This window comes from Rhea pennata, chromosome 3, assembly GCF_028389875.1.
Source record: "Rhea pennata isolate bPtePen1 chromosome 3, bPtePen1.pri, whole genome shotgun sequence".
NCBI lineage: Eukaryota > Metazoa > Chordata > Aves > Rheiformes > Rheidae > Rhea > Rhea pennata.
Window position 1 is genome coordinate 71,632,556 of NC_084665.1, and position 27,968 is coordinate 71,660,523.

Genomic DNA, 27,968 nt, shown 5'->3' on the forward strand with positions numbered 1-27,968 from the left:
CACCTATTACTACTACTGCAAACAGTTTCCCTATAACTTTTCAGAGTTCAAGGACGCTCATTCACGTGTGGTTTCCCATCTGTCTAAAACTTATTTCCTTTTGTCCCTGAGCCACTGTATCATTTCTTTAAATCTCAGCTTAAAACCTCCCTGTTCTCTTTAACCTATGATTCACTATCCCTGGAAAACATTTTTGTGATATCCTTTATGAAGCATGCACTATAAAAAAGAAATTTATTGTAGTCTTGTTGAAGCAAGCCACACCTGAGATACTAATGTGACTGAGGATTAAGGGTCCTACTGGGTCCGCTCAAAATAGGTTGACCCTTGCAGAATCACTTGAAGTCTGAGTTCTTACATCCACTCACCTGAAGACCTCCTAACTACATCCTTGTAGGCTTATTGGCTGTTGTCTTAATCTTTTTGTTGCGTTAGAACGCCTTGCTTAACTCCTGATTTCAGAGGGCACCATTGAGTTTTGTCTAGTTTCATCAGGATGCCTATTCTGGGCCCACCAGCACTGAAAAAGAAGTGTGCAGTTCCCTGATCCCTTCCTCCAAAGGCTAGTACCATTTCCCACATCTTAATTTCAGATATTCTCCAAAGAGAGCAGTAGAGGATGGAAGTTTTGTCACTGTTTCCTTATCTAATTGGTCTATTACAGGTAGTAGATTCAGGTGTCTATTTCAAATCTTAGTGATACAAACACAATCCCACCCTAGACCAGTTATATACAATTCAATGAAAGGATTCAGAGAGGCAAATTCACAAAGCCAGATGGGCTACACAGTGCGGGTGAGGGGGAGCTCTAAGAAAAGATATGTGTGAAAATTAGTAGGATGGTGTGGTACAAATGGCATCATCCAGAAACTCATGTGAACAGTACCTATTTATATGGTTAGTATTCCTCCTCATTCACGATGTGCTCATCATTGTACTCCTATCGAAAAGGCCATTTAAATCTAGCTCTTTTGCTTAGCTCAACTAAGTATTTTATGCTCATTTTCCTTGGAATGGTCTTATGCTCTCTAAAAAAATATATTAAAAAAGTAGCTTTTAATATTCTTGAATTTGAAAACACAGGAGTTATTTTTTTTTTTAATAAAAGACTGAAAATTTTACCTAAAAATATTAAAAACTAAAAATTTTTGATTCTTTTTATTTAACTGACACTTACTTGAATTTTGTTTTTTATTTACAAGATTTTTGTAGTGGTCACAACACTAGAAATGGAAGAAGCCAACTCCAGTTCATATTCACGACTATGAGAGTTTGGACCTAAAGGAAATACTCCAAATACTTAAGATTTGGAATATATTTTTCGATATATTTTTCAATTACGCACAAACACGCTATACATATGGGCATAGACTTTTACATATAGAAAATCAGAGTGATAGAAACACAGACAGAAACATTAATGTATTCCCATTAACATCATACTGCAGAACTATATATGGTGTCACTGAGGTTCAAGGGAAACCTTTATATCTCCTGAGTAATTGCTGGTATTAGAGGGAACACTATAAGAGGATGCAGACTTTGCAGATGTGGGCATGGATCCAGTGGAGTTAATTCATTCCTCTTTGGCATGAAAACACGATCCCATTTCTTACCATATGCCCATACTTCATTTTCAACTCAGATCATAATTTCTTGGAGAGAAGAAATGCTTTCTTGTACATAACAAGTAGGTACTCCATCAACATTGGTTCATAACAATAATGAATAAGTATAATAATTAAGGATCTGTTGGGGAGGCCCAGTGTATCTAAGTCATGGCTAGAATTCATTCTAGCTCTAGATCCCTGACATGGACAATTCTGTAATTCTTTAAAGTTACTCCACTTCTTTAAAGTGCATATTTCCATGTAGTTTGTGATTATACCAACTTTCAACTGTTGTAGGTTGTTACCATTTAATTACTGAAGATACCCCAAAAGCATAACAAATGGATGTAAAATATGTACAGAATTAGCTTAAACCAAGGTAGGATTCCTACTTCATTCAAAACCAAAAGAGTAAAGAGTTTGAAACTCTTTATTTTTTTTATTTTATTTTTGTGCCATGTCCATCAAAACAAATAAATAAAATGAATACTCACTCCTGTTATGTAACGAGGTCTATACTGGATGGTCCCAAATAAGCCAAGTATGACTATAATAATGTGTATAAAATTTGCCAGGATGGGTGCCCACTGATAACCAAGGAAGTCAAATATCTGTCTCTCGAGCACAGAAACCTATGATTAAAAAGCAAAAGAATAAATAGATTAGAACAGACCAGAAGACATCTATTAGGGCATTCCCCCAACCCATACCTAAGGTAATTGAGTTAAAAAAATATTTCAGTCAGCAATAGAATGAAATGAGCTTGCAATATTTCACCTTCTTGTTTTAATGAAAGCAGAATTTCTCACTGACAGTTTACTGAGTTATATTCAGTTAACTAAAATATTCATATGGTCAGTTCTACCAAGACAGCAAACTCTGCTCACTAAGATGTCATGCTTGCAGCAGGAGGAACACAAATCGTTCTGTTATATACACCAGCAAACAGTGTAACCTCCTGGTGCCGAAAATAAGTAGTGTGCTTATGACATCTCCTCAGCTACTTTGCTTCTATCCACAAACACCATCCTTCAGTCTACTCCTGTTTATTTGCTACCATTAATTTCTCTACCTTTGGACTTTTCCCTCTACCCCAGATATTCTATCAGTAGGCTTTTACCTTCCTCCAAATACAAACTACTTTTTGAGCTTATTCTATTGATAATGAGTCCGGTTTACCTTCTCCCATTGCTGTAAACAGCAACCCATATATAAGATATTACTCAAGGCTAAAGATACTTCGTTCTTAAATGTGAATTATGGGACAATCTTAGGCTGTGGCTGAGTATTTTCAAGAAAGACTGTTCTAAGCAGATAGATCAGAAAATATATATATTTCTAACAATAGAAATCATTTCAGAATTGAAATAGTAGATTTCCCTTAACTGATGCTCAGATACTATATCAAAATGTAGTAACCAACCCATAGGTAGAATAGCCTTTTTTATAATTTTGATCATTCCCCTCATCATTGAGGGGAAGATTAGGAGGTGATGTAACAGTGGTGCAGTTAAGCAGAAAAGGCAAGGAGTTTCTTTGGTACCATTTCAATAACAATTTCACTAACCAGAACTCAGAGCAGATGAGTTTCATGAAAATGCATAATAAAAAAAAAAAAAAAAAAAAAAAAAAAAAACACAAAAAAGAAGGAAAAAGCAGGCTGTTTCTATATAAAGTTTCATTAAATAACAGATGACTATTTACTTGGTTTATATTACACAGCAGATTAATTAAATTAGATGCATCTCTCACAGACTTCTTCATTCATTTAAAAGTTAGCACCTCCATTAGAGATCAAGTACTAAATGGATAATTAACCACATGTTCACCGTACAATATAGCTATAGCAGAGTTTTTCAACTTCATGCAGCAGTCCACTGTCAAACCAACAATTTCGTTTTGAATTTAACTAAGAATATTTGCCATTAAAAGACAGCCTACACTTGCACCATCACTGCAAATGCAAAACAAGAGTGTTAATAATACTGTACTTACTGGCATATGTTGCACTTTACAAGAGCGTTTCTCAAAATAACCCTAAGGAAGTTTGTCAGCCATATCCTATTGACTTTCAGATCAAATTGAAAATTTAGGATTTAATGTCAACCACCGAATTCCTCTCTACAGAAAGACTTTTTGCCAATACAGCCAGCTTATAGCCAGTCTTGGTATTTTGCCTAGCATTTTATTTAACAAATTTATTGACATAAATAGATCCTTGTCCTACATCATCCAGCATCTTAAAGAACTGTTTTGTGATATCATATACCTCATATTTAGCAAAGTAGTATAATAGAAGAATTCCCCAAATCCCAAGGTACAATAGCAACAATGGGGTGAAGAGTAGAAAGGCCAAAGTGTATTCTGAGTTTCATGAAATCTCAGTCTCCCCACTTCTAACATTATTGTTAAAAATATTTCCTTACCTAATAATATAGCCATTTATATATATATTAAAAAGTGTGGAATAAAGCAGTGTCATGTAGGTCTGTGTGAAGTCCTTTACAAGTATCAACAAAAGACCTGCTATACGTAAAGCACTGTTAAACACATAATAGAAGCAGAATCCTCACTCTGAGCACAGAGCTCTTATTTTCATCAACTGAGCAGAGAGTAAATGAGAACAGTAAAGCAGTAGCAAAGGCAGACTAGACAGTACAAGCCTCTACTGTAGTAACAGTAGGGATCCCATAAGTAAAAAATGCAAGGGATGAGGCAAATCATTCAACCAGTAGGAAATCATACAGCTCAGTGTGCCAATTATAGAGGAAAATTGCAGTGTGGTAGTTAATTGTATATAAAAGTAGGAAATAGTATTCCTGCTGCAACTTTAGGCTAAAATGAAATGGCACTGTCATGCATCAAGTTTGCTTTTGTTTTGCTTTCGTTAGTGAGCAGTCCAATAGGTCCCTCAAAACATGTTTATGAGACTGTGTTGGATAAACGGATATTCGGTGCGAAATCATCACCTCCCATATGTTCATGTACTTTTTTTTCTTCCCCCTACTGCCGGCGATCGTTTCAGTACTGAAAAATTACTCCCTCAGACTGCGTGGCTGCGTCAGAACAGGGGACCAGGCTGGGGGGAATGAACTGAGCACCCTGCCTGCCCACATTTATAATGTCCTGCTGGTGGAAAGCAGGGCATGCGAGGAAGGGAGGGGAGGCAATCTGCCATGCAGAACAAGGAGGCAAACATGTACCACCTTGGTCCCTCTACGTCTACCGCATGCTTGCCATAGGCAGGGTTGCTATTAGACTTGCTCCTGTCATCCCAAGACATCAGCTGCGAGCGGGGACGGCTGGATATGTGAAACGGTTCTGGTAGGCTGCGCAGAGATAAAATGCTGCTGAAATGCAGCGGCTGTTCCTTAGAAGATCAGACTCCCGCAGCAAGGTGCATCACAGATTTATCAAACGGAAAATATAGGGCAGAACGAGATCTTTATTCCCACTTCCTGAAGAGATGAAGGTGGAGAGGAAAAAAAAACACAAAAACAATATAGACTTACTTCGTGCCGTTTCTCAAAAAAATCTCATTCGATCTATCTCTGTTTCCAAAGGGGGAAAAGTAAAAAGTAGGACAAAGTACTGAGAAGAATCTATTAAAAACAGTATTATGTGGCTTCCTCCTCTTCCACAGATGCCAGAATCATGAGGGATTTCCTTACATAGCAATAGAAAATGAAGACTTGCTGTTAAAAGAATTTTTTCCTTTTACTTTAGAAACTTTTAATTTTCTGTTAAACTACACTTCTTCCTTCAAATGAGACCCACCAGCTGCAAATATTTAATGATGTTTCAACCACATTACAGAGAAAAAGGAAAGGACTGACAAAGAAATATTCATATTTGAAGACTAGGAATAGGTAGAGAATTACTCATTTCTCTCTTCCTGTTCTGGAAACCAGAGCTTAAAACGAGAACAAGAAACATGAAAAATGGATGCGTTGGGTGGAAAAGTAGACATGGTAAAAAAAAAAAAAAAAAAAAAAAGTCTTAATTCAATTAAATTTTAGTAAGGCAGTCAGATATGAGACAGTCCTCCTATTCCAAAATACAGCATTATGGAGGCTTAATTCCTGATGTTAGAAAATAAACATCCACCATATTGTATTTTTAGACTTCCTAGCAATTAAAATGTCATAGAGAGATCATCTTATGCAACCATTGATAAAATTGTAGAAACTTTAAGTGTAATTACAGTGAACCATTTTTCCTAATTCATAATAATTTCCAAATATGTGCTAAATATTTTAAAAATAAATACAAAATAAAATCAGCCTATATGCTGTTCAGTTGTAATAGCTCCAGCTATTTCCAGATTCTTGTCAGAGGGTGGTTGTTAATAGGTTAACAGTGTTACTGACCTTGAGGGATCTAAGAATTGAATTTGCAGAGGATAAAGAAACCCATTTTGAGACGATTCTTAAGGCATATGATTGGACTAAAATTTCAGACAGGAACCACAGAGGAGAACACAGTCAAAAGATGATTTATAACCCAAACTCCAAAATGGAAAATGACAAAGTGCCTTTCCTCAGAAAGCTTCTTGGGATGAAACTCAACCAAGACTACCTTACAGTAAAACAGAATCAAAACTTTACATTAATATAAATTAAACTACATGCAGGTGCATACACACACACACACATATGCACTTAGGTATACATGTATATGATGTCTTACGTTTAGGGTATACAATCTCTCACAGTGGCAAAACTCATCATGGCTATTTGAGCGAGTGATGTTAGCAAGCCTCTTCTGCTGCAGGCTACTGTATATGGGGCAGAAAGGGCAAAATATGGCACCTGCCACTCCACTTCAAAACCTGCAGCATCAAAACTGCCAAAAAACCTGCTGAATGACCTGCTGAAAGCATCCCGGAGCAGCTGCGGTGGAGGCATGTGCTCCAGCTGCAGAGAGGGGAAGACGCAAGGTGTGCGTGGGGACCCCTGAGCCCCCTGCGCCCCCGTTTGCCAGCGAAAACCCCTGCACAGCACACAGATCAGGGCAGAGGCACTGGAGTAATTCGGGGCCTGCGCACAGGATCACACTCAAATGACGAACTCACCACCCGAGTCATGACAGCCGGCGCTTAGTCCACCCCAAACGAAGAAAAGCGTACGAGCTGAAATTACAGTGAAGGAGAACGAAGCAACTGCGTTTTATCTCACGACTGGTGCAGGCTAAGAATGAGCTGCAGAAATTAAGCTGTAATCAGTAACTCATTAGGTCCCCTCAGCTCAGTCATGGTGCATCAGTTGCCCACAGCTTCTGATTGTTGACTTGTGTATTTAAGTTACAGCTACAGGTTGACTTTACGCTGTATATGCAGCTAAAAAAAAATAAAAAAGCCCTACAAATATAAATATTTGGGGCCTGTGGCTTATGAAAGGCTGCTGACACTGAAGCCTACCTGTATCACACACAAGTCCCCCAGCTGACCCTCCCTCAACACATCCACCATTCTGAGGCAAAATGCATATATTTACAACATTCCTTAGAGGTGTTTATCTAAACTTCCATCAAAATTGCCAATGTCAGGATACTATCTTGAGATAGAAGGCCCAATCATTCAGTTCCTTCACTACCATTGCCCATCTGAAAAACAGAAGTAATAATAACATTTTGGAGGTCAAATAAATAGAATGCATACATATGCATATTGTGTGTATTTACGCATGGGTAAAGTGCTTTACTGCAAGACAGGAGGGAACGAAAAAAGATGGAAACTCTTTTTGTGGGAAGAAAGGTAAAACAAAATTCGGTGAAGATCTATGGATACACTGATGTTCTTACCATATCCAATGAAAAACCCATCACAAATACAGGAAACTCAATAAACAGCAAGGGATTAATTTCTTCTTATTCATCAGTTCCTTAAAGGAATCACATATATAATACTAAACGCCTATCCTTAATCGCTTTGATGTTGTTCAGAGAAGCAATAGCCCTTCACTGTACTTTGTGAAAAGGTAATTATGGTTTTTAAAAATTATATATATGACCACATCCCTGCATCATATTGTGCACAAGTGGATTTCTACTGCGACCTACTGAGGACAACAGGGCTCTCCACAAGTACAGAGAATTTTCTAAATCTCAGCTGCTGCCTTCTCTGACTGAATATAATAATAATAAAGAACTGGTAAATACCAGCTTTCTACAGTGAGTTTTCAGTTAGGTAGTAATGAGAAGCAGAATTGTTATCTAAATAACACTTCAGTTATTATTACTGGTGACATGAAAATAAAAAAGAATCTAGCTAACGCTGAGCTTGTGAACCTGACAGTTGGTTTAACTAAAAATGATTTACTATGCTCTGAAAATATCTTCAATGTTTTATGTTCACGATTTAAAGATATTTAGGCTCCACCATACCTATATGGGGACTCAATGACTCTAACAATAACAAAATCAAAATACTGTCTTCAAAGTACTTCCCTGAAAGAGTTACCCTCTGTGTGAGCAGCTGAAAAAAAAAGAGGAAATTGCTGCCAACATGCTTGATCAACATGTTCTATTCTTGCAAAAAAAAGTCTCCACACAAATTACAAAACACCAATATCCATTAAAGGGATAAATGATAGAAAAAAATGAGAAGTCTCTAATTTTATACTGAATAATTTCCTATTTTTATATGGTTTCCCAAAGTGACTTTAGTGTAATATTATAGGAACCACATTGCTCAAATTATGGTAAAAAATGTAATTAAATAATAGTGCTGCTGTACATTCACTTAGGACATGTAAAAATTTGAAATCTGAAGCAAATATTTGAATTCATGGGAACATTTTATGTAGTTACACAGAACTTATAGAGATAATTATGTCTCCAGTATCTACACTCTTTTTTTTATTGTACAAAACCAAATACACCTTTGCTAATAACTTTAAACAGAAGGAAATCAGGATACGTGAAGCAAAGCAGATTCCAGTATTACTATAACCAGAAAGGTGTTTCAATTCATTCACTTGCTTTCAGAACAAAGTTTTATATAAAAGTTTATTGTAACTACAGGCTTGGTCCCATGACTTACTTGAATGGGGTGGGATCTGAAGTTCATGGTATAATTTAGTTTATAAATTTAAACAATATCTTATAGCAATTTTTGTGTGTGTGTATGTGTGCATATGTTCATGTTTTAAGGCTACAGGTTTTTTCTTTCCAGTTGGCATATAGTAACAAGACTTAAATATATATCAGAACCACATCATTTTGCATGCCTGAAAGAAAATTTGGAAATTCGATCAGGTGTAAATTGTGTTCTATGATGTTAAAATATCACAAAGCTAATATTTCAACTACAGAATTAATTTAAGGAATAATAACTTAGAGGTGTTATTATAAAGAGAATTAATCCCTATACAGAATTTATTTCCTGTTCATGAACATTTGTAATAACAATACGTGCATGATCTTAATAATTTTGCACCCTAGCAGTAACAGGAATATAAAGATTGAATGTATAAAAAGTGTTTCAAGGTCAAACTGATAAATTAGGTCAAGATACAAATTCCACTACTACCTTAAAAACAAGTTGATGTAGTAACACAAAACACCTAGCTGGTATGTCCAAGGTAGGAGTGTAATACGCATTTAGTGAAACCAACATGGGTATTTTTTAGGAACCACTAAAAGTCACGTGTTGCGCGCGCGCGCACACACACACACACACACACACAAATCCCCCCCCCCAAAAAAAAAATAATCACAGGGGACAGAATATATAAGAATTGTTTAAAATACTTGCTCAGCTGTGCGCTGAACAGAACTGACTGCAGACTTCAGTCCTTCCATCTGTGCTGGTGACTTTCATTTTAGGTGGCCCGATTTCCAGAATTGGTGAGTGCAGGTCTGCATGGGAGGGGCAGAGATGTGAGGGCTGCCTCTTCCCACAGGGCTTAGGAAACCAGAGAGCACAGGGTTGGACCTGGCTGCCAAGCTCTGCCTCTGCGCGCTCAGGCCTGGGAGCAGTATAGCAACCTAGTGCCTGAGCCAGCTGAGGCACCCTGCTGAGATTTGGCAGCCCTGCCCTTACTGGTGCATACTTATGCTGGACTCAAGGATTAACAAATCCACTTAAATATATTGGGAACATATTTTGGGAAGCAATTCGATGCAGCTTTAGCTTCATACGACTTCCTGGTACAAAGTTAGCTAGGTCATAAGTACGGTCTTGGGCTTGACATCTACCTTGTTTATATCAAAGCTCTGGAGAGCCAGGCTAGCTGCGACCATGGCCAAAGGAGGAATGAGGATATATCTAGGGGTTGGTGATTACTAGTGGGGATGGAGTTAAACACTGTCAACATTCACAAACCTATCTTCTCCCTTTCCAGCACTGACAACAGGAAAATCAAGACTGATCTCTTCAGGGTTCCTGTCCCTCTGCTCTAGTCCCAGTCCTTCCTCGACCTCTTTTGCCTTTTTCTAGCAGGAGCATTGAGGACCTTGCTCCCACATCTCATCTTTAAGGTGGCAAAATTCAATTTTACTGACAGTGCTGAGAAGCCTTGAGTCAGTTTTGGACAGGAAAATACTGTTGCATTAAGCTTTAATAGTATTTCATAATCGCACAGTATGAATTTGCCTGCAGTAATGCCTGAAGGCAAAATCAAGCATTCAGAGAGGGGCACCACCTTATTTAATATTTTCAAATTGTTTCTGTCTTTATGGAAATATGTGGCAATAAAATAGGTACCTCTCTCATTCACAAAGATTTGCCTAGCTTCTACACAGCGATCCAGATTATCATATATTACACTTGTAAATTCAACATAGATCTGATAATGCTGATTTGGAGTTGACGAAAGATGATATTTAGGATGTGTCCACTCAAGGCAGTGAAATTATCCTTTGTATGTTTCTTCAGCCAAAAATGGAATATTGCCCAATACCTGAAAAAAAATATCTTCTAACAATAAAATAATAATAAAAAAACCCTCTCTACTTCTTTTCAGAAGGCACCTCTGTAAGAAACCTCATTAGCCAAATAATCTTGAGTATTGGCAGGGATCATTCACTATTTCATTAGGACTGAGATATGTGATAGTAATAGCAAGGGGGGATTCAGTATCAGAGGAGTGTATCAAGTGAAAATATCCAGTCTACAATTGCTATAGTGGTTTTAGTTGTATTCAGACACAGAAGAGTGTCCATAAAGCAAGAAAGATAAAGATAGCTAATTCATATCAGAACTATAAGGTACAGAGGGCTTCTTGCTTTGTAGTCACTTATTCCACAACTAAACCCGGATAAGCAGAAGGCTGACTTTGTCTGACCTTACAGAAATCTCTCTCTGTAATACACTCCTGTTGGAATATTCATTATTGTTATATAAAATATGTGAAGCACCTACTAGATTTTCATGCCTTGGCATAATCTAAAAACTGACATTTAAACTATTCAGAGCACTTCATGGAAGAGAGATAATTGATGTCAGTTATAGTCTGAAAAGTTTGTAGCTGCTAAACTTTGCCTGTTACCCAGGCATGAGGCCATCAGTTCTTAGGGAACTCCAAGTAGTACCAAAAGCAGCAAAGTGACTTCTCTATAATGTGGCCATCTCAAGAATCAGACCTTCTCTCTGTTCCTTGCACCATCATCTCAGAGAACAGCAAGCACAAGATCTCAGATCTCCTCTTCAAGATGCTTAGTGACCCAGGCCCAGTACCTCTGAATTAAACCACAAATAGGGAATGACGATTGTTGTCTATAGCCCATTTCCATAAACAGAAATTTGTATCTTAAGGGTGAAGTTTTATTTTTGTAAAGAAAACAGAGCATCATCAGGGATTAGTCAAAGACAATTGTTTCAACTCAAGAACAGTTGATTAGAGTCAGTCAATTTGCAGCAATTTTCAATATTTCAGCATTTGTTTTCATTCTGCTTTGGAAAATGATTATAAGGAAAAAAAAGGGCCATGTGAAACTCTATGCTGTTGTAATCATAACAGGAAAACCCTAGGACATCAGGCAATTGGCTGTGGGGGTCTCCATCCCAAGGCCCTGTGAATAACTACAGCGAATCATTCAGCCATTGCCCTCAAAAAGATTCCATTAAACATTTCAAGAAAACTACAAAGTATTCCTGCTTTTACAAAACAATACAGTTTAATGAACATGATCCTAAACATTCATTAAGAACACAAAGAAACACGAAACCCACCACCTACAAGTGGAAAGCTCAGCCTTTCACTCTAAATACATAGTACAGACATATAGTGCCATGCTCTCACCTCCAACATTAAAACTATAACAAAACAAAAAATGTGGACTGCTGGTTCCTCTTCCCTGGCCCTAACGACAAATGTATGGGATAAAAAGCTACTCTGTAATGACTATTAATACTGTATGTTGTCTGCTTTTTAGGATACTAATTAATGTATGTAAATAAATATCTCCTTCCCTTAAGTACATTTTTTTTCCTAAATATTAACTCTTTGTAGTTTCCAAGAGTGAAGTGGGTAAGCCACATCAGCCTACAACATAACAAATGGTGAAAAACAGAGTATTATAATAAAGTTCTCACTTAAAAGACAGTAGATCACCAAAGTCTACCTACCATCTGGTTAGACTGAAAAGTTAAAAATGGGATGAACAAGGAAAACAATAAGATGTGAACCTCTGACAAAAGACTAAAGACACATAATGAATGCTTAACCCTTACTGTACTGCTGAAAGGTGCTACGGTATCCTGGTGATGAGGACAATGTCAGAACATTGCACTTCTGTGCAGGTAGATTATCTAGAGAATGAAATGGCTTAAAGCTAATATTGGCAAACAACAAAAAGAAACAGGAAAGGAAACAGAGATATTAAAGAGGAAAATAATCTTGTTCATTGTATAATCTTTCTCTATTGTGATCAATACCTTTTCTGTGATTTAAACTGAGGTAATTTATATCAACCAATTTGAGGCTAAACTCTGATTTTTACTGAGTGCTTATTTTGTGTTAGTGTTGAGTACAATGAATTAAACCTATTTGTTTATCAAAAAAAATGCACTCAAGCACAGTTCATGTCTCTCAGCATGTATCTGTAGCTTATCTACTAGAGGAAAAACAGCAAGGCACAAACAATCCAGGAGGTTCTTGGAGAGCATTGATGATAACTTCCTGACACAGGTGATGGAAGAGCCAAAGAGGACAGTTGTTCTGCTGCTGGATCTTGCACTAACAAACAAGGAAGAGCTTGTTGGAGATGTGAAGGTTGGAGACAGCCTTGGCTGCATTGAACATGAGATGGTGGAGTTCAGGATCCTGTGTGAAGGAAGGAAGGCAATAAGTAGAATCGCAACCCTGGACCTGAGGAGAGCAAACTTTGGCCTCTTCAGGGACCTTCTTGGAAGAATTCCATGGGTGGAATTCTAGATTGGAAGTGGGGGCCAAGAGAGCTGGTTAATATTCAAGCATCACTTCCTCCGAGCTCAAGGGTGGTGCATCCTTATGAGTAAGAAGTCAAGCAAATGGGGCATGGATGAGCCAGGAGCTCCTGGCAAAACTGAGAAGGAGGAGGTATACAGAATGTGGAAAAGGAGACAGGCCACTTGAGAGGAATATAGGAACATTGTCAGAGGATGCAATGAGGAAGGCTAAGGCCCATTTGGAATTAAATCTGGCAGGGGATGTCAAGGACAACAACAAGGGCTTCTTTAGATACATCAGTAATAAAGGGAAGACTAGAGAAAACGTAGGCCCACTCCTGAATGGGGCAGGGGCCCTGCTGCCAAAAGATACAGAGAAAGCAGAGTTACTGAATGCCTTCTTCGCTTCAGCCTTTACTGCTAACACCAGCCCTCAAGAATCCTGGATCCTGGAGATGAGAAAGAAATTCTGGAGAAAGGAAGACTTTCCTTTGGTTGAGGAAGATAGAGTTAGAAATCATTTAGGAAAACCTGACACCCAAGAAGTCCATTGGCCCTGAGGGGATGCACCCACAAGTGCTGAGGGAGCTGGTGGATGTCATTGCTAGGCCACTCTTAAACATCTTTGAAAGGTCAAGGAGAACAGGAGAGGTGCTTCAGGACTGGAAGATGGCTAATGTCACTCCAGTCTTCAAAAAGGGCAAGAAGGAGGACACAGGAAACTACAGGCCAATCAACCTCATCTCCATCCCTGGGAAAGTGATGGAACAGCTCATCCTGGATGTCATCTCTAAGCATATGAAGGATAAAAAGGTGATCAGGAGCAGTCAGTATGGATTCACCAAGGGGAAATCACACTTAACCAATCTGATAGCCTTCTATGATGGGATGATTGGCTGGGTAGATGAGGGGAGAGCAGTGGATGTTGTCTACCTTGATTTCAGGAAGGCTTTTGACCCTGTCTCCCATAACATCCTCATAGGCAAGCTCAGGAAGTGCAGGCTAGATGAGTGGACAGTGAGGTGGATGGAAAATTGGCTAAATGGTAGAGCTCAGAGGGTTGTGATCAGCTGTGCAGAGTCTAGTTGGAGGCATGTTGCTAGCAGTGTCCGCCAGGGGTCAATACTGGGTCCAGTATGGGTCAACATATTTATAAGTGACATGGATGATGGGATAGAGTGCACCCTTAGCAAGTTTCCTGATGTTACAAAACTGGAAGGAGTAGCTGATATGCCAGAGGGCTGTGCTACCATTCAGAAAGACCCTGACAGGCTGGAGAGGGGAAGAGAGGAATTTCATGAAGTTCAACCAAGGCAAGTGCAGGGTCCTGCATCTAGGTAGAAATATCTTCATGTCTCAGAACAGGCTGGAAGCTGACCTGCTGGAGGGTAGCTCTGCAGAGAAGGACCTGGGAGTCCTGGTGAACAAGTTGACCATGAGCCAGCAGTTTGTCATTGAGGTCAAGAAGGCCAATAGTATACTAAGTTGTATTAGGAAGAGTGTTGCCAGCAGGTCCCAGTAGTAGCCAAAGGGCTACTGAAGGGACTGGAGCATCTATCATATGAGGAAAGGCTCAGAGAGCAGGGCCTGTTCATCTAGGAGAAGAGAAGATGGAGGGGAGATCTTAGTGTGAATAAGTATCTGAAGGGAGTGTATAAAGAGGATGGGGCCAGACTCTTCTCAGTGGAGTCCAGCAATAGGACAAGAGACAACAGGCACAAACTGAAACATCCTGAAGTTCTGTTTGAATGTAAAGAAAAACTTTGCTACTATGACAATGACCTGGAAGAGGTTGTTCAGAGAGGTTGTGGAGTCTCTTTCCTTGGAGATACTCAGAAGTGGTCTGGACAGGGTCCTGGGCAATGTTCTCTACGTGAGCCTAGTTTGAGCAGGGAAGTTGGACTAGATGATGTCCAGAGGTCCTTTCCAAATTCAATCATTCTGTGATTCTGTGATTTTGATGATGACAATATTTTTAAATACCTGAAGTAAGATTTTTTACTTTTCTACTTCATGCAATAAAATACTATTAACAAGTACTAGAACAAGAATGACTCCAGCTTGTTGATATCACTAAGTGCCTTAGTTTTGTGATGAAGGCCAAAGAGGGCTGCCTAACAAGCACACATAACTTAAGTTACATTGTTTGTGGAAGTTTGGTGATTTATAAAAGAGCCAAGCAAATACTGTTAAAAAAAAATAAATAAAAATAAAAAAGTTCTGCTGTCACAAATCATCATCTTGCCTTCTACATTTGCCTTCAAATCTTCATTTTCCCCACCTTCCAATTTGCTTTCTTTACTTCAATGCTCACAGCAATTCTTGGAAGCAGGAAAAGCTATAATCTAGAACTGCTGCAGGCTCTCCTCCAGCAGAGCCCTACCCCTGCCAATAGCTGCCATCATTCAAGTGGTACTTGCTGGCATGATAGCACAGAGTTGCAGCAATTTCTTTCCACTTTTCCATACCTCATATCCCCAGCTGTTCCAAGGGGGTGATCACCTTGCTGGTTTGATGAGGTCTAGAAAACTCAGCAATAATTATTGTGCTGGCAGTGCTGAAGGCAGTCAGCATCACTAAGGCAGGAATTGGAATGCAGCCCAACAAACATAGCAGAATCTACTAATTTGTTGCACTGAATATTTTGTTGTAAGAAATAATCATGAGCCTTGTGATAAACTATGAAAGGCAAATTAAATTGCCTGAGCCAGACTCTTCTACAGTGCCTAGCAAAAAAGAAGCTGACAATTTTAGGTTTAGCTGCTGAAATCTAGCCATTTTAAATGGTCTGACTTGTTAGTAAATGACCTCCTCAAATTATACAAAAACCAATCATCTATCCAATCATGACCTGTCAAAAGAGAGGTGTTTATAATTGTTTTTGACCAAGTTAGTGTGGATTAGACTATGAGAGGAAGGCTAACAGTGTTCAATTTAATTTCATAATGGATGCTATCTCATACAAGATTGTAAAAAATCAAATTGTGGATCTTTTTTTCTATAATCGTATTACTCAGTGTTTTAAATGATGCATGTCTACTGACTTTCTAACCCTTGCTAGACAATAGCTTTTAATAAAATGATTTGAGGGTAACTACAATGCCTTTCTTGAAGTGGACTGCTAAGATTAATGAAACAATAGGAAAAAATAACATTTACATAACATCAAGTGTCTGTGTGATTCTTAGTGCTATAGGTGACCTTCCTAGAGACAGTATTTTTAACTCAAGAAAAGGCAGTGTGATAATATTGATTATGTTGCTTCTCTGCTAAAGCAGGAGCATACCTTTATACAATGCATGCTGCAACAGCCCACCTGCCGATTCCTGTTTCGTGTTGCATGGCACTGATTTGACCAGGGTAATGGTCTACCCTCTAGTTTACCCCAGTGATATACTGAAAAGAATCAATTAACAGTGAAGATGCAGATAACCCAACTCTGTGAAAAATAGTAGAGTATTGTAGAAAATAGGTGGAAAAGGGACTTGCCTGATTGAGAACTGCCTTCTTTCTGGGAAGTAAAAAACAACCAAAGCAGAGAGACCTCTTTCACCCCTGCTGCTCTGCTGCTGCAGCCAAGGCAAGCAAGGATCAATGCCCCTTTGGAATGCCCTGCTATTGACAGGCAATTCTACGTCTGGAGTGGAGAAAGGAATAGATAAAACTTGTGCATGTCTGGGAAAATATGAAGAAAAAGCTGGGATCACCGAATTCCTTCTTAATTTATCTCACTATACAAAATAAATTGTTCCAACACGGAAAAATGCAGGATGAAGACAGCTCTGTGCTATGGGTAGCTGACCAAAGTGCCAGCAGATGACTGACAGCTGCCCAGAGCTGCCAATGGCTGTCGTTGTCCATGGTGTTTTGGAAGTGATATTCATGTTTACTCTTTGTGATAAGCTCAAGTAAGACCTATACAGTTGATGCCACCTTGCATCACAGTCATAACTTCCATTCAGAAAGCAGAGGCTAGATCCAGCCTACCTAAGACCCTAATATCTGTTTATGTTTCCAGTACTGAACCTCCACCTAATTTCTTTTTTAGTCAATGAAAAGATGCGGCTCCGAAGGTCTCAGTCTGGTCTGACTGATTGCAGGCATCCAATTGAGACAAACTGAATCCCATCCATCTCTTTTTTTGCCTAAAAGTTATAATTATTACAAAACTGACCAATACAGTTGCTAGTCTATAAATAAAATGCTGGGCTGTACTCTGTTCTGGGGTCTGCCACAGCTCCCCCATGAGATCTGGACAAAATCTTTTAATCTCTCAGGGTAACAATTTCAGGCACTACTTAAATCCTATTTTCAAGACGAAGTCACAGTGGAACTACTGATTCCATTGACTTTCTCTAATTATCATGTTCATAGCTTATTTAAATATTTCTAAAGTTTTTGTTCTACATATCAGTTTAATTTGTAAAGTGAAAACTCCAGTGAAACATAAATATAAGCACTCAGCATTATTATATACTGGATGTTCTTTTCCTCCCTCATAAAAGGAGGTCAGGACCAGAGGTGGCTCCAGCTGAGGTCACAGGAACAATCAGTGTGGTCAGGTATAAATTTGGTCAAATGCTATTCTTGCCAAGCAGTTTATTCTTATTCTGTATTGTAGACCACATGCATAATTCATTACCTGGCATACACTCTTCTTCTGAAATTTTTTTTTTAAGAAGGCATTAAAATCAAGAACTAAATCAATTATTACAGAAATCAACAACACAGACTGTTAAACAAAACTAAGGAAGAAGCCTATAAATAGTAGTGACTTATTGGAATACTAATCATTAGTTTCTCATGAGACATTTATATATAGCTTTTTGCCATTTCTTTTTCAACTCCTCCACCCTCTCTTTTCATTTGTTAAGTGTGAAGCTATTTGTTCTAAATCAGTTAGGATCTGATTACCTGAAAGAATGCTTATATCTCTTGCCTATACTGTTAAAACCAACTGATGCATTTAAATTGCAATTTATTTATATTGAAACTAACAATTCATAATAACAATAACAAATAAAATTATTGTTGGCACCATAAACTAATATAAAAATACATATATTTATAAATCATCCTGGTACTGGTTTTCACGGTAAAGAATACTAAATATAAACTGTTGGCTTCCCTTGGATTGGCCTGTGTAACTTTCATATTACAGAAACTTTTCCATCAGAAGGATTTTCAGTCCACTATTTAAGGCGAATCTCATGAGGCAAATTGATAATCTCTAATGTAATACCTAACAGAACACATAATAGTCCAGTCTATTTTAAAAGAGTTTAGAATTAGCAGACATGTTGATGAATATAATTTGTTGTGGAGGAATCAACACTACTGTTGCTTAGCGATGTTAAGATTAGCAAAATCATTAGCAAGAATTCTTTCTTTAAGGAATAATTGACTCAACTTGGGTCTATCTGGATTTTCATAATGCTTCAACAATGTCCCATGCTAATGATCTGAAGAAAATATGCTGTAAGAAGAAGTTATGTAGAGAATTGCTGAAGTTTGCTGATGATTCAAAATTTGCAAGGAAGACAACATTAAAATTGTCTACAAATCATTGCAAAGGGTATTGCAACATGAAGTGACTATGCTTAAAAATGGAGGATGAAATAAGTTGCTGATAAATGGAAAATAATGTACTTGGGAAAGAATAATCAACATATACAGTGAATGGTTCTAAATTAACTATTACTATTCAGGAAAGTAGGATATCATTCTGGATAGTTATCGTAAAATGTCAGCTTGATGATAAGCAAAACTCAAACTTTAGGAGTCAATAGGAAAGAGTGGACAATGTAGCAGAGAACTCCACTACTGGAGAAAACACCACATTTGCAGTTACAAAGTAAAATAGGAAAAGTAGGGAGAAATACAACAAGGATTATCAGAACGGTGGAGGATTTCCATCTAGAACAGACAAAACCAGTTAGGACTCTTGAAGTCAGAAAAGAGACAGTTGTAGGGGATATGAAAAAAAGTATTTAAAATCAAGGATGATATAAAGAAAATAAGTAGCACAAATTTTATTATTTCTCCTAGTATGAGCGATAGAGGCAGCCAGCTGGCATGGTCAGAAAAAAAATGAAAATAAACAAAGGATTTTTTTTTTACACAATGAATAATGAAACTGGGAAATATATTGTCATGAGCTTTTGTGATTTAGATAGGAAAAAAAAAGTTTAGATAAGTTTATGGAAAACAAGTCCATTGACACAGTGGTCTGTGTCTTAACAGCAGTTAATCGCAATGGTGTGGCTACAGCCTTTGGCTTAAAACGTCTCAAAACTGCTGATTGCTGAAAACTGGAGGGCAAACTGAGTGAGGGACCATGCTGTATAGTCTTATACTGTTCACTACCGGATGCCGTTTGAAACAAGTTTCTGTGCTTAGGTGATCTTTTCTTCTGATCCAGTATGACTTTATTTATCTTCCATTTTAACTAGCTTATAGTTTTTTTTACCCCAAATTAAATTACAATGAAATTGCAAAAAAATCACAAAACACATTAAAAACAATGCACTAATGTACACACAGCCTACAAGAATACGTATACTTATGCCAAAGTCACAGAATATTATAGTTTCAGACCTTTAAAAATTTTCAGATATTCACATGGCTCATGAGCACACTCTGAAATCATATTACCTATATTTGTCTATAAAATGATATTTAACTATCATCATTTCAATGACAGTCCCTTTTAATTTCAATAACACTGCAGCACAGTAATCTTTTCTCAGGTACTATAAAAAGCTGGTCTCTAGTGGCTAATGGAGAAGACTAAGAATTAGGAGAGTATAAAATAAATTCACTGCATTTTATTTGAAGATCCTTGTCACCTGGTTTTAGTTAAATCTCACTGTACATGATACACAACCTCAATGGTGAACAATAGTACTAGTTCAAAAAAAAAATTTTTTAAATACTGTAAAAGACCTATCAGTTACTTACACATCAAGATACAGGGGGGCAAACTGGGTGGCAATGCTGAGCCAGAAGTCAAGAGTTAGTGGATAAAATGATACTACAAGAAAATTTGGGCCCAGTTTTCATTTGTCCACCATTTCCTATGTATTCTTATCCTATTTATCTATGCTTTATTTATTCTGGGATAGATATTTCCTTTCAATCCTACCCTGCCACTCCTCCTCAGACATTCTGGTCTTCTGTGATCATTAGTAAGACAAAGAAATAATAAATAAATAAATATAAATGTCTGCCACAATGCTTTTCATTCAAACGTACTTGCAAAAGGATATGAAACATCTCTAGTCCTATTTCAAATATAAGAACCTGAAGAATGAGAGGGATTTACTAAATTTCACCCAGGCAGCATGTGAAAACCCAAGCATGGAGAACAGTTGACACGTTTTAAGTCCCACTGGGAATCCTAACCACTCAACAGTATAGTCTTTACTTACACTAAAGATAACTGTTAGATGAGACTTTCCTTTCATTATCAACAATCTGAAGCAGGCATCCATCTATCTATCGCTAATAAATGTCAACTAACTGCATTATTACTTGGCTTTCATAACACATACCATGAAAAATGTGAGCCTATGAGGTGCATTAATAATAAAGTAATGGTGTTCCTGATGTTTTAAAAGCATCCGAAACATGAACATTTTCTTATATTAATTAGCCTTTTAATGGGATGAATAGTAGTCGGCATAGCACCAAGAGGTGACACATCTGGCAATTCTGCACAGTACATCCCTATTCTAAACTATCATTGCAACAGGAACAAATCACAAAGTGCAAAGTGTATTTTCAAATGAAAAAGATATTGCTTAAACATGTCAGATTAGTGATACATCATGCAAGCCGAAGCACAAGAAAAAGAAAGTTTTTCAAAGTTTGAAGTATACTGTTTGAGGAGAAAACATATGCCCTACAAAGCCTGAATAGGAAGAATGGGACAACAGATGGAAAACTCCACTGAGTGCTTTATCAGCCACCTGTCATACACTGAATGGTGGCCAATAACACAGCTACATCTTATTAGGTTACAAGAAGGAAGATGAAGCTGGAACTAGTGGTAAAGTGTGGAAATTAAGGGTAATGAAGTATAGCCTGTGTTAAGTATAAGAAATCTGCAATTTTGAATGGGGCAGCAACAAATGAAATAATGAGTGGTATGCAAGACACAGAAGGCTGTTGTTTAAGTAACCTTGCAAGTCTTCCTATGCATTCAAGCCTCTCCATTTCCTGCTTCCGACCTGTTGAGGTCCTTTGAAAATAACAAAAGAGGACACAGCAGTATTTAATTCATTCTAAATCTTCATTCTGAAGCTTTGGATACCTAAACTACCAGTCTATTTGCTGTGGACCATAGAAAACAAATGAATACAGCAGCATGTTTGTGCCAGTGGTGGCAACAAAGTTATGGGGTTTCATCTCTGTATGATAGAAAAAAGACTTTGTACAGGTAGCTATGGTAGTTCTAGGCTCCTCAATCTTCTATGATTACATTATACTATACAAGACATGTCTTCTTAGAAGAAGAAAAGAATAAAGTAAGATTATTTCCAAAACACTTCCAAACCATGATAAAATCATTTTTTTTTCTTGTTGTGGCTCCATATGAGGAAATGACTACAGATAATAGAAAACACAACCAGTATGCAAACAGTTGGTATCAGAAGTCTACAGATTAGCTATGCATTATTGTAGGTTCATACCACAATTTAATTGCTTTGGAAAGTAACAACGATACCAATGGCAAACAGGTAATGATTAAAAAAGACAGAGATGTGAAAATGGAAAGTAATAAGGTACAAAATCAACCTATTTTCCAGGTAATTTAAAGCCAGCAAATGTATATGTCAATTAAGCAAGATGGATGCTCAGTACTTGGGAAAAAAGAAGGATAACTTATATGCATGCTTACAAACCCAAATTTGATATTTCTGTATTTTTTTTACTGATTTGGGTCATCAATATAGGCAACAACAACAACAGCAAATACTACTTGCATCTAAATATTATGACTCTATCATAGCAGGCAACCTAGTAATGTTGTCTGAGGGACAATATCATGAGCTATCTCAATAAATCTAAAATAATCAGAATCAGCATCCACACACTGTATCAAGATATTTTTTCCATAAACATTTCAGATGATATTAAGAATTTGTTAAAAAGGGTATTATTTTGTATGTTAATATGATATTTTCCATTCTCACTGTGCTTCTTAATATGTGCTATTTCCTCATTTCACTGTGCTCATCATTCTGCCTTTCCCTGATTGCAATATGTACCATTTTGTTCTTTGATAGCCTGTTTTATGGGCCTTCACTACTGCCAAATACAAGTTCTTGTATGATTGTGGAACACCTTCTAGGGCAGCATCTGATTACTAAATTCAATTAATGTTATAATTCTATGTATGTATTTAGCAGAGAATGTCTCAAAAAATAAAGAGAAGTCATATTAATCTATACTATTCACTTTCATAAATTTTTTTCTGACGATTTTTTTATGAGAAAAGAGCTTAAAGTTTTTGTGATTATCTTTTTTCTTTATGTAATTCAACACAGTAAATTAAGATATTTATCAGTAGCTAAGAAAAGTAAAAATTTCAAAAATAGTTATTAGAAATATGAACACCAGTCATGAACAAAGCTCAAATGCAAGAAAGCATCTCTAAATCATACCATTTCCATAGAGTATTGTCAATAAACTAATTTTACATATAAACTAAAAGATCCACAAACATATTAGACATGATTTACTACTGAACCTATTTATTAGACTGAAAATGTTGCTATTAATGATTATGATTCTGATGAAAGGTATATTTTGTCTGATTTTTATAATTATTGACCATTTCAACATAAGTCCATAAAAACTGTAGATAGTGGTTCATCACCTCTGAGCACTCTATTTTTAAACAATATGATTATTGTTCAGAATATAGTCTAGTTTATATCAAATGCTGGTATAGTTAACATAACAGCCTATATCAGCATAAAATAATTTAACTGATCAAAACTTTGTCAAAAAAAAAAAAATAAATAAAAAACCACCTATGGCTTTTCAAAATTTCAGCTGTTTTACTACCCTACATGCAAAACACTTTGTTTTGCTGGGAATTATGCCACTATTGGAGCTGAAGTGAATCTATTCTCCCTTGACTTACATGACTTATTCTGTGAAGCCCTTCAATTACTTTGGTTGAGGTTGCCTTGTCTTTCTGGTCATTATAGAAAACAGAAGGCACAGAAGATAGCTGATGTTTCCCCATCTGTTTCTTTAATAAATGCCCTCTGCTACAAAGGACTAGTGTGTGGACAAGAAAGCAGGAATCACTTATCAAACCATATACCCAGTGCCGCCAGAGATCCAAGCTGTGTTTTGATAAGGATTTCCTGGATGATATGACAAAATTCTGCCTGAATCTCAGAGGTATCTTGGGCATCTGGCAAAAACACTTCATCCAGATCATGAAAACAAATCACTTTTAATTAGCTAAGTCTTACGCCTCTCTTTTTCCCTCTCCACCCCCTAAGAAAACCCCCAGCTGAAAAAAAACAATAAGTTCTCTAGCTCTGACATTTGAAAACATGATGCCATGTTATCTCCTAGACGTCCCACATGACAAGATAAAATAACAGAAAGAAAAATACCAAAATCAAAATCTGACTTGTATGTAAACATAAAACAACCTTCAATTTGCAATCAGAAAAATTTGTACATGATTACTCTGCACAAAGCTCAGGAATTATTAGTCTGCTTTTGAATTCTTTTAAGTAAGTGCAGCTGTATGAAATCATGGAATGTTTTCAAATACAGAGAAGCTAACAGCCAACAGCATTTTTTGTTCTGATCAGATATTTTTATTACAGATAAAGTCTCTTATCTTTAGATATATCCCAAAGATGATTCTAGGCACTTCCTTGCTTTATCACTTCTACCTACAATTAATTTCAATGCATAATTAAAAGGCACTAGTGATATTTAAAACCTAATTGGCCAAAAGTGCTTTTCATACAAAGATTGCAGTTCTGAAAGATGTTGATAAGGACTCTTGGCTTCCCCAAGCCTCACACTCAGAGGCAAGTCTCAGCTAGAATCTTGCCCCATATCTTGTATCTCTCTTTCTCCAGAATACCTGTCAGAGCATAGACCCAGCTCTTCACCCTTTCTGTTTCAAACAAAGGAACTCCAGCCAAGGGACTCCCAGGCATACTGGCATAGATACACTCATTAAGAAAATAATTGATAAGAATATTCACATGCAAGCTGAAAGAATCAATTCATCCTACTTCACTCAGAATAACACAATTGTTCAGGTGCCATGTGTATGATCTTTTTGGCATTGCCTGTTATAAGCCACTGCCAGAGGCAGAACATTGAACAAGATAAATCAATGAACACTCCCATGTGCCAAACCAAGAAATTGTCAATAGTGTGAAGCATGTCTCAGTTTAAATGCCTGGAGCATCTTCCATATGTCTTAGTAAGGAGTGGGCCTCTCTGACTGGATTAGTCCTGATCTGCTAGGAAGGAAGCAATAAATTTCCTGGAGAGCTATCACTCTGGAGAAAGAGGGAGGAGGAAAGGGCATCAAGACTACAAAGCTCTTTGACATAAAGGTCGAACTGTGGATGAGTATTACTCTTCAAGGAGATAAGATGAGGAGAGCTTGACAAAGGCACTGTAACAAAACCAAAACAAAACACAACATAAAAGCAAGCACGCAAACTGATGAAAGAGCAGAGATGAAAAGAAATCTGTGGCATAACAATTAGATAATTTTGTGGTGCTTTGTTTTACAGACTGAAGTTTCTGGATTTGCAATAGCTTCTTTGGAAAAACATTTTCTGAAGAGGTTTTATAGTTTATTTCTCTAGATACTGATTGATCTCTAACAACTTGTAAAACTTCAAGAATGAGGATAACTGTAATTCTCATACATTTCCAATATCCAATATGTGGATATTATTGTCTCTACTCTTCCTGAAAATGGTGCAACAAAATGCACCTAGCATTGGAAAAGAGAACAGAAGAAAGTATTTTCTTTTCTTATGAAGAAAACAGAAATCTTCCCTCCCTCCTCTTCCCCTCCCTCCTTCCCCTTCACTGATGACCAAAATATCTCATAGTAAAGGAAGGACTGATTTGGAATGATGCATCATGGAATGAATCAACTCTGAATTCCTCCTGAATCAACAGATATAGGCCTCAGGTAGAGGGGGAATGTGTGGATTTTTCTCTCTGGTATATTCCTGCTACCATTTGTATAAGATACAAATGACATCTTTGTAATAATTCATGTTGAAATAAAGTCATTGCATAATTGTACTTTGCTGTCAATCAACCTTTACTAAGCCTTCAGCTAGTATTTCAGAAATAGTCTCCTAATTGAGATCTACTTTATTTTATTGTGTGTTTGAAAGTGGTAACCAAAACATGCCAGCCTCTGACTTTCCCAAAGATACTTCACCTGATGCTTTAGCAAGAACAGAAGATGAATTGATATGGCTTGAGCCCATTGCTGTGTTGAGATTTACACTGTAGTTTTCTTTACGACACACTGCCCTAGTGAAATGTAGGAGCTTCTATATGACTTCTCCCACCTGCAGCAAAAGGACTGATTCTTGAACATTAAATCTGAAAGACTGTAGTGACGGGCAGATATCTACCAATTTGTTACATGCTTCCACGTTCAATTTAAGCAACAATTACTCTATTTCTGTTACACATTGCTAATACCGTAAAGAAGTTACTCATTGCACAAGACAATCTAAATTTGGTTTCCCTCAAAACTTGTATCCTTTGACATGAAACCACCACTTTCACAATAACCTTGCACCTTCTCCTGACCTTTCCATTGTACTGCAACACTTCCAGCTACTAATTATACTCCATAGTTTTCATATAAACTCTGCACAGTCCCTCTCCCAGGTCTCCCAACTAAAACCTGAGAAAGAGACGAGATATGCTATGGCGATTTTGTGTCACAATTGTACTGAGTGGTACGTGTATACTGAGTGGCCATCAAGGAGAGCTACAAGAAGGATAGCCATTAAACTCACCTGCAAACTTGCTGTCAATGGTGACACTAGTTTGGTTGTCTTTCCTACTTACCTAAACACCATTTTACAAAACTTACAATATTATTTTGGGAAAAAAAAGAGTATATCAGGAAAAAATGTAAGCTATTAAGAAACACAGGAAATGCACTATGAAGGAAGTGGAAGTGAGTTTTAGGTAGACCCACTGACCAAATCCAATACATCATATATTTTATACACACAAGCTGTTTAGTAAGTCCTGTACCGTAAGAGAAGAGAAAGCACTTTATGTGCAGTTTTCTTCTTTTTTCCAGACTGTAACTATTGTGCAAAGCATGTATTAAGAAATAATGTATTAAGAGATACTGTATTAAGAAATATTAAAGAATGTCGGCAATCTTTTAAAACCTGTAACCTAAAGGCAAATACCTCTTGTTCAGAGTCCTGGCAGGACGAGCACTTTGCCAAGCTGTATTAATCTAATTTCATTCTCGATCCTCATGCTACTCTGTATAAACAATCTCTGTGCCAAATTTGTTTCCTCACAGTCAGCCTTTTCATTTAGAGGGGTTTCTTTTGGTGTGTGTGTTGGGGGAGGGGGAGCTTTTGCTGTGGGCAGGTAGAGGGAGACAGGGAGTTGCATGTTCTATTGCTAAAATGGTATTCTTTTGTTACTGCCTTTTTGAGGATACTTTCTGAAGAAGTCTTTGCTTCAGACAGTTATAGTTAGCAGATCAAGAAAATGTCTGCATCTCAGACACAATTCAAAATCTCACATACAGCATTAATTTTTATCCATTAAAAGATGATCTGTTGTTTGAATAAACTTGTATTAAGCCATTAAAAATACTAAATTGGTTTTGGGTTGCTTATCTTGCAATTTCCTTCCTTTTACTTCCTCAAGATCTATACATTCCAAATACAACTCTGATTGTGTAAAGTCCATAATTTAACTTCATTTTTATATCTAGTCCAGAGTGAAACCTGAATCAGACCAGGCTTTCCTGCAGAGAATGGGAGCTTGTGCTGATTGACCAGCATTTTGTGATGGATATTTATCAAATAGAACATTCAAAACAGTGTATACAAAACAGTAAAAAGCAAAATGATTTGAAAAAAGAATTTTATGGAATGGAATTCATTCTGGGACACTTGGATGGAATAATGCTAATGACAAGTGAAAACCACCTACACCTAGAGATCATTCTCAGAGCCAGGGATCTCTATTGTTTAAAGAAATGTAAAAGTTTGCCACACAGAAGACAGTCTCCACTTGATGGTCAAGATGTGCTACAAGCTACTTTTAAGAACAAAGTAAACCTTAATATTAGGCTGAGAATTTTACCTAAAATTCCCAAGTTTTTGAAATATTCGTCATAGCATAACTTCAAACAACTGTAAATCATTTTCTTTCATCTATATTAAGAAAACTTTGCTCAGTATTCTTTGGGCTTCTGAACAACACAATAAATATGTAACTTTTGTAACAATGTAACTTTCTTAAAGTTAAGGAACTTTTTTTTTTTTTTTTTTTTTTTTTTTCTTCTTTTTTTTCCTCAGTGTGTAGTGGGGGAAAGTAAAGCTTAGGAATCCAGAGATGTCTGAGCAACTTTCAGGACGGGATTTAGCTTCATAGAGTTCTGAATGTTAGTAACCTAAAACCAAATATGGTCCCCAAACAGATAACCAATACATCTGCTTTCCAGCACAGACTGATTCTGAAGTTTGTTAAATTAACTTCAGAACTAGGTTCTCTTTTCTTATTTAATTATCTGTGCTTACTCAAAATTACCTTAAAATGAATGGTAGATAATACTTCTAATCAAAGGCTTCACTGTGATCCAGAATCAGATAGCTAGACATGAAGCCTGTTTAAATTCTAAGAAAAAAAGCTTGTAAAGTTGAATTTGAAAACTATTGCTTGTATAGTAGCTTAGTGATTAAAGCATTCATCCA

The 27,968-nt window shown here is 37.0% G+C and overlaps 1 protein-coding gene across 1 annotated transcript in view; it reads right to left on the reverse strand.

The window, feature by feature from the left end:
* The window catches only part of NKAIN2 (sodium/potassium transporting ATPase interacting 2), a 545,944-nt gene that overhangs the window by 296,731 nt on the left and 221,245 nt on the right, over positions 1 to 27,968 (reverse strand). The window contains exon 2 of the mRNA XM_062570920.1: positions 2,105 to 2,242. Within this exon, the coding sequence (XP_062426904.1) occupies positions 2,105 to 2,242 (138 nt within the window). The remainder of the gene's footprint in view (positions 1 to 2,104; positions 2,243 to 27,968) is intronic.